At 33.8% G+C, this 12,895-nt stretch overlaps 1 protein-coding gene across 2 annotated transcripts; it reads left to right on the top strand.

Moving 5' to 3' along the window:
- The first annotated feature begins 3,028 nt into the window (after positions 1-3,028).
- LOC127858080 (uncharacterized) lies at positions 3,029-12,895 on the top strand. 2 transcript variants are annotated; one of them, XM_052394967.1, is made up of 18 exons: positions 3,029-3,143; positions 3,440-3,622; positions 4,210-4,338; positions 5,035-5,157; positions 5,412-5,831; positions 6,072-6,204; positions 6,417-7,566; positions 7,764-8,010; positions 8,323-8,637; positions 8,911-9,024; positions 9,349-9,397; positions 9,525-9,559; positions 9,843-9,876; positions 10,266-10,710; positions 10,874-10,923; positions 11,437-11,473; positions 11,795-11,848; positions 12,204-12,895. In XM_052394967.1, exons 1-14 carry the CDS (start codon positions 3,089-3,091, stop codon positions 10,417-10,419), a joined length of 3,141 nt encoding a protein of 1,046 aa, XP_052250927.1. In that variant the 5' UTR covers positions 3,029-3,088; the 3' UTR covers positions 10,420-10,710; positions 10,874-10,923; positions 11,437-11,473; positions 11,795-11,848; positions 12,204-12,895. The 2 variants fall into 2 exon arrangements, with proteins under 2 accessions (XP_052250927.1, XP_052250926.1); XM_052394966.1 differs by having other exon boundaries at positions 11,795-11,863.

Here is a 12,895-nt window from a genome sequence, read left to right as displayed (position 1 = left end):
ACATTTACGGTAAAATCAGACAGGAATACGCTTACGCGGCAAATGAATAAAAGATAATATTAAATAAATAATTGAATGCAAAACTCGGAGCTGACATTAAAGTTTAAAGTATTTGCAAACAATAGTGCAGCGAATACTAGTAAGCTCGCTCATCGCACAACCGTCACGAGCCGATAGGTGCAGAGGATAAATGCAAACAATGTCTCCGAAAATATATTCGACTGTTTCAAAAGATAAACCGACACACGTTCTCACCTGTCAATTTTGATGATGGAAGACAAATGCTCTCTTGCAATTTTACTTCCCCAGACAAAAGCTATATCGTGAATTAACTGCCCAGGAACAAACACTCGTCAATGCTAAAATAAGCTTATCCAAGCATTAACTACCCTATGAAACGCGATATTATTCCTTATATTAAGACAAGAACGATGCTGAAATATGGCTATTATGTAGCACAATTCCTGATGTAGTAATATAACTGTCAAACAATGTTTCTTCGTTGACCTAGAACCAAATTAAGACAAAAAGTACACTGATGTGTTCATTATCAATAACATGACGACCAGGGGTCTCTTTAAACCACTAAAACCACTAAGTATTTACCAATATTCCTTTCAAAAAAGGGTTCCAGACAATTAATCATAGATGTAATTTCAATAAGTGAGACAATATTCGGGTGAGCTTTTGTCAGAAGTTCAATGAGAATTGCTTTTTTCAAATCTAACGGTCTCAAAAAATCTTCTAGCAGCAAGCAGCGCATTTAAATGATCGTAATTAAAAAGCGGATACACTTCGCGGATTCTGCAAAAATATAATTATGTTTGCAATTCTCCAATGTCTCGCTATAATGTTCATAAAGCTATGTTATTAATTCTCGATAGAAGTTAACTTGCTGTCATCTGCGAAATTGTAATTTCGAGGTTCCCTCTTTTACTTTGCCATCTGTTAATGTTAATGTACGCTATGATTCTGTACTCTTAGCAATAATGACCAGATTAGGAGCACAAAACGTGTTCGCGTATTCGATTTGTGATCAGTCGGGTGCTCACGTGCCCCCGAAGCCTTCGTAAGCGATGGTTTTAGGCATTGTTATTTGATAAGATATGCTGATCAAATAAGGCGCATAACCCCATTGTAAGAAAAACACGTTTTATATTTAAATGAATATACTGTACATACCGGTAAGCTACTGGCTCACCCGGGGCCGTAATCCTTGTGCATCATTCCCGGTTAATCCGTTTCTAAAAAGCATCCAACACCAGCAATTTGAATTGAATTTACTTACAACAAGAATTGTTTTTGTCAGAAACACTATGTCCCCTTCTGCACCGCTTTGAATTATTTTTTTTACCTTTGACCTTGAAGCATGACCTTGACCTTTCACCACTCAAAAAAGGCGGCTCTATGAGATACACATGCATGCAAAATATCAAGTTGCTATCTTCAATATTGCAAAAGTTTTCATAAAATGAGCGATTTTGGCCACATATATTTTACCTCTGACCTTGAAGGATGACCTTGACCTTGACCTTTCATCACTCAAAATGTGCAGCTCCATGAGATACACATGCATAACAAATATCAAGTTGCTATCTTGGATATTGAAAAAGTTATTGCAAATGCTAAAGTTGGAGCAAACAGACCAACAGACAGACAGGGCAAAAACAATATGTCCACCACTACAGTGGGTGGGAGACATAAAAATTGTAATGACAGTACAAAATGTTGCGCAAAGTATGCTCGTATATGTACACTATACCGTACTGTTAACGAGGGCGATAAATCGCATTGTTTCATTAAAAACATGTTTGCGGTTAGTTCCCTAATTTCTTATTTCACAAAATTTTCTCTCGTGCGGTTAATTTCAGCCAGATTTTTATGCATATATTTTTACCATCATTTATTTCATATATATTTCTTTATTTGTATTGTATATATCTGTATACATTGTAAACAGTTGACACTCATTCATTCATTCCCAAGTTTAAGTCAGTCGTGTTTGTTTATAAATGAATATATGTGTTACTTACAATAATTTGCTGTTAAACTATTGATGCTTCTAAAGGAATTCTACCATTAGTGATCAATATAGAGCAAATGGATAGTGTTCATGTCAGTCAATTGTGCATCATTGGTTCCTGGTACGTCCGGGGAAATACAGACGATTTGTGTAACCCTTTTCATTGACAGGTAATAATTACTAATTAGAAAAATAATGCTGGGTTGATTCGCTCTTTTTTACAATCAGCTAAGTGCGAAAACATACTCAATAACATATACACATGGTTAATTAAGAACATGATTTCATTCGTTAACAATAATATGTGATGTGTGTTCGTCTTAAAGACATTCGGGATTTTGATAACGACTGAACGATTAACAGGTAATTGTAGGATTTAGTTTTTTGATTTTTTTTTAAACAACAACACCATCAACAACAATATACATAGAATGCTTTTGGAAGCTCAGAAGACATTATTGAAATATCATTTTTCGCAGGAATGCCTTTAGACACGTGTATTAGCTTCCTGTTACTTCTTATGTTACACATGTTCTTTTTATGGTTTGCACTTTAAAAAAAGACATCGTGCTATAATAAGGTTTATTTTGCTGATGCAGCTGATCTTTCTTTTTGTTTTTATTCATTTCGTGTGTATGATTAATTAGATTATATATAAGGATAAAATGATCTTATGTTTACTTATCATTGTCGGCGAGATATAATAATCTGCCTAGCGCTCATCAGTGGCTAACCCTACATGATAAATCTCATTTTTATGTAACTTTATTAAATATTCATTCAATATGCACTTTGTATACAATAACTTAGTAATTGTGTTTAATATTTTGAATATAAGTATCTTGAATTTCACAACTTTAAAATATTTAACAACGTCAATTGTTTATTGTCTACCTGAGATGTGCAACTTCAGAGTTTAACTTAACAAGTACAAACTATGTAAATTTTAAAACTTCCTTATCTAATGTTTGAAAACATAAATGGTTAACATTAAGATTGCAACACATTTAGTAACAGGAAGATTATGACAGAAATGGATAAAGATTTGACGTTCTACAGAGTGTCATGAAAATGGATTGGAAATACATATTTATTATTATGCTACCTTTTGTCCTATCGAGTAAGAAAGGTTATTAAATTCACACCATGACTTCTAATTTCAATGATGTACTACCATGTTAACATTTTCTAACGGAGTTTATTAATTTAGTATATTGTGTTTTACGATCGGCGGCCTATTGATTTTACTGTTCATGTTGCTACGAAGAACTGCTCCTATTCCGAATAAGATTAAATGAATACATTTATAATTATGCTTCAACTCTTGCAAAATTAAAATATAAAGTTGATAATATCACAACAAACAAACAAAACTGTATCGTGTTTATTTTTTATAATCTCTTCTATATTTCATAGATACGTGCGATTGGAAAGGAGGAATTTCTACTTGTGGAAAATGGACTACCTGCTCTCAAAATTGTGGATTGGGAAACAGATGCCGAGAATGCAAGTGTAAATGGTACGGGAGTTACAACGAATGCGAAACATGCAGAAATGTGTTACAGTGTTCCATTTGGCGGACTGGAGATTGTTGTGAAAGTATGCATTTACAGACAATTTTGTGTCGTGTTGTACCATGCATTCCGCGCATTTATGTAAATCTATTTGATCTTTCTATTCAAAATAGAAATAAAGTCGCTATGATGTTATGGGAAACGTTCCCAATTTCCTTTTAAATAAACGAAGTACAGATTAGTCTAAATATATTTATTTAGCTCGTGTGCATAGAAAGCCTTAGCGTTCTTTTTTGGATGGCTCGAAACCGAAAATAACGTAATTATGTTGATTTCCGCGATAGTAATGTATACAATTTTAATATGGCTCTTGAGTCTTTCAAGGCTGAATGCCATAATAGGAAAGGGTGACAACTGGTATGTTTATACATGTATACTGAATTAAAACAACAACAGCAGTAGAAAATGTATCATCAACACATTAATTATGTTTCTTGCTTGAAAATATTTTACATGACACACTCTGGAACAAAACATCATCTTAATATCAGCTTATAATCGGAAAATATTAGTGCTGTTCTGTTCTCTATAAATTGTATAAAATGTTGCTAAAGAATTATTGCAAGGTATATGAAACTAAATGAAAAAACGAATTATCTCCACTTTTTGTAGCATGTAAAAATGTAAGCATTCCTCACTGCGTCAACGGACAACAAGAATGCGGAGGTATACCGGATGGTATTAAGTGCACGAAATGTATTGACACGTACTATGCTGCAGGATATAACAATGGTTGTTTAGGTAAAATAGTGGTATATACTATATTAACGAGATTGAACAAACACGGTTTAAACACAGTTCAAAAACTGAACTAAGACTTGAACGTGTGGCCTAGTTTATAAAGCTATCCATATTCAACCTTGGCCTAGTAATTGTTCAAGATGAAAATTCAACGTACCACCACGATGTGAGCATTTACGTGGCTTATAGAGTATTCAATCATGTTCCATGTAATATTTCTATGAATTTTTATGCGTTGTAATCATTTGCATCACACCGAAGTATTTGATAAATCTAAAAAAGCACAACATGCATGATAACAAAGCTCAATCTCAGAACATATTTTAAGAAATGTGGATTATAGTATTCATAATTTTCAATATATTATCAATTTAACAATCTGGCAATCTGCACAGTATGTGTTACCAAATAATAACCTAGCTATTATAAGGATTGCTGATATTAATTTCCCTATGCATGTTTACATATCAGTTTCATGTTTGGAATATTGTCCTTGTTTAACTATCGTATATTTGTAATACACTACCGACGTAAAATCATGCCAAAATTAAACAGTAAATTGTCCAGGTTTTAAGTTTTTTTATGGAGAGATTTTCCGAGAATGCACGTAAACAATATATTTATATCGCAAAGCAATGTAGATCTCATTACCAAGATAATTCATAATGTATGAAACCGAACTACTTTTCTTTGCAGAGTGCAATAACATTCCTCAGTGTAATAATAGAAGCTGCACGAACGCAACAAATGTTGTATGCCATGAATGCGTCGAAGGTGATGTGATTTTTAAGACCTGGAATGACAAAAAGGAATGCCAACGTAAGATATCACATTATATAACAATTGCTTAAGAATTGCATATAGACGAACTGTCACTCCGCACGTTCATTCTCATTTAGAAGTTATAGCGTGTTTCCTTATATTTTTTCGTGATTGTTGAAAAAAATCAATACCAAGTTATACTAAAGTGATGTAAGTTTCTGTGTAGGGTACATCGGGTGGGGGGGAGGTATAATTTCGCATAATATTTTTATAAAATTAGTTGTGTTAATGACTTTTTCATTGATATGAAGGTATGTGCGCTTGGAGAAATCACTATTGCTGGCCCGGGACATGTGGCACAAGTGGACTTACAAAGAATTGTCAGTGTATCGGTGGCTTTGTTAAACTGTATGTCGAAGATTACAGTTCAGTATATGCTGGAGAAACAAAATGTCAGCTAAATACAACTCCTGATATTTTAATATGTGACATGGAGGCTATTGGGCCCAGCGATGGAAAGAATCAAACAAGAAGCACAAGCGCCACCACGACATGCAAATTCCTGGCGGATATGTATGGGAACTACAGACCAATGACAATGGTATTTAATATGACCGCTGAATTCGCAGTTGATGTTACTGAGTTCAACGCCATAAGACCATCGTTTGTCAAGGAAGAAAAGTTCGGTATTACCGACACATCTGTAAAAGTCAAGCTCCAAAATTTAACAGGTGAGGCTATTGAAATCCATCCGTTTGTTTATGTTTAGCGATTTGTATACGTATTGTCCTATATTGTAGAAGTAATTGGCCACGTGCCTTAAGTAAATAATTAGCGAATGGTAACACGGATTTCTCTCCTATGATGTTTCTCTAGTTTAAATCTATTATATGTATTATAATAATTATTTTGATCTTGAATTGTCAATAATAACATATATGTTCTTAGACAACAATAACATTTTTGTTAAGGCTTGTATCTAGAAAACTCGACACGAATACTTTTAGACGGCACAAGTGTCAGTTTATATTTACCATCAGTACATAGCGACACGGGGGTGATAAATGTCAATGACACAGCATATAATCTACAAAATGGAGAGGCGTAAGTATATATTGTTGCACTTACGTAACATTTAAATGTGCATGCGCATTTTAGCAAAATAGTAGAAAAATAAGGTTCGGTAATATGTGTTATTACAATTTTAATTTAAATTATAAATTATAAATTATTTTAAATTATAAGGCTCAATAGTTGTCTTTGTTTATTAGAATGGTCTACGTGCTCTCCTGATGTTACAATACAAACTTTTACAGCCTATGTTTGGAGTTTGAAGCAAAAGGTGGTGGTTATTTAAAAAGCAGTGACACACGAAGCTCAGCAAGTACACCATCTGAAACAGTGCCGTACACCAAGGTCACAAAACAAAGGATTATCTGTTACCGATATGATGACGTTCCACCGGTACATTGCTTAGACCTAAGATCATGCAATTACGAGCCTTTAAAGATTCAAAATCGAGTCACGAGGTCTCGCATTGTAACCATTAATTTCATTGGTTGGACTGATCCGATTCCAAGCAAAGGAAATCATAAAACAGCATCGACGATCGCAAGCTACGAAATAACAGTGCATGGTGTATATGCGTCCAATCAAAGTTTAAAGGTAAACCATACGGACAGCTTCTTTCATAGAACGGTATCTGCTAATGTAACAACAATAAAATTTAATCTTACGTCAGATTTGCCAACGCTCTATACTGTTTATCTCAATGTGCATGATCGAGCAGGGAACGTAAGGACAGCCCGCCGCTTTGTGCTGTACGATTATACAAGCTTAATTGGAAAATCAAATGAAAGTCTGATGTACTTCAAAACAGCCAATCCTGAAACCGGGTCTAAGTGGCAGAACACTACTAATGTTTGCCTTACCTGGGGAAATTATTTTGTTAACGAAGTGCACATGCGAAACAATTTTTTAAATGCCATTGAATCCGATCCAAGATTTAAGATCACGGGTGTATATGAACAAACCACTGGGCTACTACCTGTGTCTGGAACCCCAAACGTAAATGGGATAGTTAGCTTTTTCGTGTCTCGAAGTGTTGGTGGTGGTAATTTTACACCACCAGTTGTCGTTAAAAACTTCACTCAACAACAGTTTTGTGAAAAAGTTAATCTACCCGATGGACAAGAAACTATTTGGAGAATACAGGCAGTTGATATAGCTGGCAACAAACTGAGTGATGAGCGGTCTTTGATTTTCGATGCATCCCCACCAACAGTGTCAATCATACGACTTCATTTCAATCAATATGAAGTGGAGTACGTTCAAAGTTTGATCGAGTTGAGGAAATTGAAACTTAATGTTACAGCTACAGATGAGCAAAGTGGGATATATGCTATTAATGTTGGTGTTACAGATGGAGCTTCTTACAGAAATATCGTACATTGGATAAGCAACGAGGTTCGCATATGTTCACTTACAAATGAGTTAAAACAACGCAAATCGATAATTTTCATAAGGAATAAATCTGATATTACCCATGTAGACGTTTGAATGTATTGATAAATGTAGTGGTTTTATAAGATAAGACTCCAAAAATGAGTTTTAAATATAGAATATTATTGAATATTATCAATACACAACTTGTTCTTTTATAGGTCGAATGTTCTGCAACTCCGCATTGCTACTGCGTTCAGTCAGGTCAGTGTCAAATGTCTTTCCACGTCTTGCAACTAGATGAAATAGATGGAATCAGAAACCTTCCGATCGACACGGGAGAAGACATGTGTAGTGGTCAGTGCGAACTACATGTGACAGTGGTGAATCAGGCAGGCTCATCAACCGTTCAGATATATCATTTTAAAATTGATATAACAGCACCAGAAACAAGTAACGCTAAAATAGGTAATTATTTATTAATATAAACACAAAACTGATGTAAGCACCAGAAAGAGGAAGCGCCAAAATAGGTAATTATTCATTAATATAAACACAAATCTGATACATGTATAAGCATTTCATATATGCTTACAGATGTTATTATGTTATTACTTTTATTATAATGACCAATGTTATGCTGCTGGCGCTCCCATAATGTACATGGTCATGTATCGGCAACTTTCACTCTAAAATATGATATTTTCAACTTCAAACAATTGATGTGGTTAATGTTGTGTTTTGATTTTTTCTTGACCTCTTTTGCTTTACTTTTGGAAGACATTATCACGGAAAACAGTTCACCAAATTCGTCTGCTGCACGATTGGAATGGTCAGGTTTTAAAGACCAAGAAAGTAGCATTCTTTTCTACAGAGTGTACCTGAATGATCAATGCCTAACTACATACAATATGCTGGACTCTAATACTACATCATACGTGGAGCTGAATGTGTCTACAAGTACTACTGAAGTATCGAGAGATTACGCAGGAAAGCGTTATGTCATAGTTGTTGCTTTCAATGGCGCACTGACAGCTTCACAGCCGGTTTGCTCTGAAGGAATTGAAGGAGTTGTACCGTTGCAAAGCAATGCAGGTTCGCGATTGACGGGTCACTCTCATCAAGTCATTTTTCATTAGAACGTTTTGTTGTCCTTTGTTCAATGCATGATACGAAACTTAAGGAGTAAACACAATTCATCCATGGTTTGCTGTGTAAAATATCAAAGATAAGCATACCACAGCATACTGATCAGACCATTTAGTAACCATTGAAAGAAGTTGTGTTTTTTTTTTACTTTAATAAGTTAGGTCTGCTGAGATATGTATGTTATTTTGCACACGGCATCGTCAGTATGTACAATTTCAGATAAAAATAAAACAGCAGTGACCGTTGGGACATCGGTTGGTGTGATATTAGCAATCTTAATAATTTCTATAGCGGTGTACGTGATGGTACGGAAATACAGATCAAAAACACATGGTAACTATGTTACTTTTATATGCAGTATAATATGGTTACGATATACATTTACGATAACTAGGCATATTATCGTGTTATAATTATTATAATAACTTTGCTGATGAAAAATAATGCTTAAAAGGCATGAGAAATAACATTTCTCTTAACATTTTGAAAATAGTGTTATTTAAAAAGTTGAACGATTTCCTTGGTTATTGAACGAAATGAAACTCCATAAGGTTAACTCATATTTCTGATGTATAATTTGCACACATTTAAATGCACAATTCTATTACAAATGTGAATGCATGAATAACATTAGTAAACCAGACACAATAATTACAGAATCCTGTGACGACCACTTGAGCCATCCATCTACTGACATCTCTAATGAGTAAGTAATACAAATAGCATTACTATAAAGAATAATAATCCAACATAAATTGAATGTTACAAGCATATTGCATGTTGATTGGAACAATGTTAAAATCATGTACTGGTAACCTTGGTATATTTTTCAGAGGCGTCTCAAATGCTACCTATGGGGAAGTTTTTGGTAAGGTACACTAATTGTTTTGGCATTTTTGTATACCCCAAATTAAACTAGGATGAGGGTGCTACATATTTCTGCATTGATAATTATGTGTCGAAAAAAGACATGTTACTCAAAATCACACTGAGTCAATTTTTAAAGAAATAAGTGGTGTTCATATTATTTATTGTTTGTTATGTTGCCCATATTTATATACTTAGTTAACTTGTCGATTTGTTTCGGAATCTTAAACTCTTAAACTTAATAAGTGTTGCATATCCATTTATAATATTTTGTGCATTGCTAGGCGACTGGAACAGCAATCATTACAGCAACATTAGGTAGGTAATTTTACATTATATTGTTTAATTTTGGAAACAAAACAAAAATATAATAACAATTCGCTATTCCGGCCATAAAACAACTCTGTGTCGTTGTACTGCGTTGCTATTTAATGATCCTAGTGGTAAAAGTCCGAGATATCACAAACTCTGAATTATAACAACGAACAATCGAGAAAATTCTTAATTTCTTGATAGAACCATTTAAATCACAATATGCGAACAATGCATGCATCAATATTTTCTTAGACTTACAATGTATTTAGGAAAAAAAGGGGTATTTTCACATTGAATTAAGTAATTGGGTTGTAATAAAAAGATACAACAACGTTTTCCTTAATAAATATATGTAAAACTTTAAAAGGTTTCAGTGTTAAATTGTTTTCCAGTCCAAATCCAGGCATATATGAACTTGCAAGAAACCCGCTAAGTGAAGTATTATGTGAGTACCAAGAGACTTCGTTGTTTGTGCAGTTATTGTTGATTTGTTTGGTTTATGCATTTTCTAGCCCTAAAATAAACATGTTTATTAAAATTAAATAGTGTACCAATAGTTCCGTCGTATATCTTATTGAATGATGGTTTGAAATTATTTTCGTAAGATAACGTGTTATGCAGTACTATGTTATACACACTTCCCTTTATCAAGAATGAGGTCATTTCCCCTTTGCATTACCCCGAGCCGTTTTAAATCTGTCTAAATCCTTACTAAATATCTCGGTAAATGTGCACTGTGTAGATACAATATATATATGCATTTTTAAGTGTATAAAATATATGCACGTATAGATATCAACATTAAACGATGTATTTTTATATTTCAGATCAACCAAAGTAAGTTTAGTTTTCATTTCTGTTATGACTTATTTTCAATCGCATAAATAAACTGCCACAATATCATAAGGATTCGTGTATAAAAGATATATCTATGTCATTCTAAAGGACTAAAGTTAACATAGGTTTACAAACGAACACGGTTCTTTCTTTATTATTTTAGTGCACGCGTCCAGCACTTGCCTGTTTCCAACAGCTATGAGAATGTGGAGGGTAGGTCTCTGATTCTGTTTCATTAGTGTTGGTTTGACTTTGATTTCGATCATAAAGCGGTATATATTGTATTCATGTTACGCTGTATATGAAACCTTTCGTGTTGTCATCAACACAAATCGGAAATCAAACCGCGTGAGCAGGGTAGACATCTCGTATTGGCAGCGCGATGATCTTTATTTCGAGAGACCAATTATCAAACCTAACACAGCACATATCGCAACCACAAAATAAACAAAAACACATTCAAAGAAAACTACGGTCACCACCTCACAACTGTCAACACAAAGCAACGGAGTTCTAAACTGGTGTCTGAACCACTGACATTGTGTTGGATCATTTAGCATTTACTTATACAAAATGCAACGTCCAATGTATGTTGTTATTTCCAACAACACGACCGTCGTTCCAGACACAGTATCGATTTCACCGATGATGAATATTAGATAAATAATATTATTTTATAATCAGCAAATAAATTAAAAATCTGCAATAAGGACTTTGCTCTTTCAGGTAATGAATCGTTTGCTGAAACATCGATTAATAACCTGTAAGTAAGGCTAGTACCTACAGGCGACACAATATTTGGTTTCTGTCGATTCGTATAGTTTGAAATGTTTTAATTTATCTTGAGAATTCAACACGCTATTACAATTATACACAAATAATTCGCTTATTATTATGAACCTATTTGGGGTTTATTGTTAATACTGTCTTCCAAATGTATTTCATACATATAAGTGCAAGAAATCACCACATTATTATATTTCACACAGCATGTCTTTGGGGTGTTGTTATTCATTAACTTAACGGCGTTTGACGAGGCTGTGATATAATAATATCTTTAAAGATCAACCCCTATTTGTTGCAGACCCAACCAAGGGATATATTCACTTGCAAGAAATCCGATCGGCGATTAGAAAACGTACGTGTCGTGAAGGTAACAGTACATGAGTATGAAAAGGGATTATTTGTTTCAATATTTTCTATTTTTTATGTTTTTCTTTACATTTCTTCCAATTTAATAATATTATGTACGTGACAACTCGCTCGCTTTTTACACCAACTATGTTAAAATATATTTCTTCAATAAACCTAAACATTATTCGAAATACACAGATAACAAAATTGAATGTGCTTTGGACTGGAAAACAAGGTTGATGTGAATTTTATATCAATTCCTTTCCGTTTGTGTGCGACTGTTAACAGTTATAAAAAAATTAGGCATTACTATTTTGATTATGGGTTATTTTATAATTATATAACTATTTTAATTTCAGATCTGTAAACAGTCACCTAGCAAGGGTATCCTGAAGCTTACCTTTGCAAATCATTCCACCGTCATACGACGAACCTCTTTTTGTGTTGTTTATATGAAAAGAAAAGTGAAACTGCAAATATATTTGCATTGAAACAGCACGTGCTTTTGAAAAACGAATATACATTTGGACGGAAAGATGACATATTCGGTTACGTTGTCGTATCTGCCGTTTTCTTATATTGTGTGTTGTTTTCTTGCACATTTGATTAACTTAACCCTTTACCACTTAAATACATATTTTGACCCATTTATAGTCCCATTGGAAGATAGATTTAATTAAAGACCTTTCTTGTAATATTCAAGTTTTAAAGGCTTCATTTCCAACCCTTGGATACTGATGAGCAGCAAACAGCATAAGATCTGAACATACTGCGAGTTACTCGCAGGCTGTTCTGGTTTTATGCTGTTTGCACATAGCCATTTTCACTTTGAGTGGAAAATGGTTAATAAGCATATCTGTATCATGTCATTCAATTTATAACTGCTGGACACACTATTATAATTTAATGGCTTCGTTAATTGTAGTTATTTGTCTAGCACTACTATAGTAAATGTTTCAATATTTAATGCTCATGATCGGTTATTTTATTTCATAAGCATGTGTAAAAAATACTTTTTACTGTTTTATGTTCTTTCTACTTATAAAACGCC

Source organism: Dreissena polymorpha, chromosome 14, assembly GCF_020536995.1.
Source record: "Dreissena polymorpha isolate Duluth1 chromosome 14, UMN_Dpol_1.0, whole genome shotgun sequence".
Taxonomy (NCBI): Eukaryota; Metazoa; Mollusca; class Bivalvia; order Myida; family Dreissenidae; genus Dreissena; species Dreissena polymorpha.
Note: the sequence above shows the minus strand (reverse complement) of the source record. Positions and strands in the feature narration are given on the sequence as shown.

Bases quoted from the DNA above. Each gene is read 5' to 3' on its own strand.
- LOC127858080 (XM_052394967.1), top strand. From the start codon at position 3,089: ATGAAAATGGATTGGAAATACATATTTATTATTATGCTACCTTTTGTC. The intron at 3,144-3,439 runs GTAAGAAAGGTT...TATATTTCATAG, and splicing joins GCTACCTTTTGTCCTATCGA to ATACGTGCGATTGGAAAGGA. The intron at 3,623-4,209 runs GTATGCATTTAC...CACTTTTTGTAG, and splicing joins GACTGGAGATTGTTGTGAAA to CATGTAAAAATGTAAGCATT.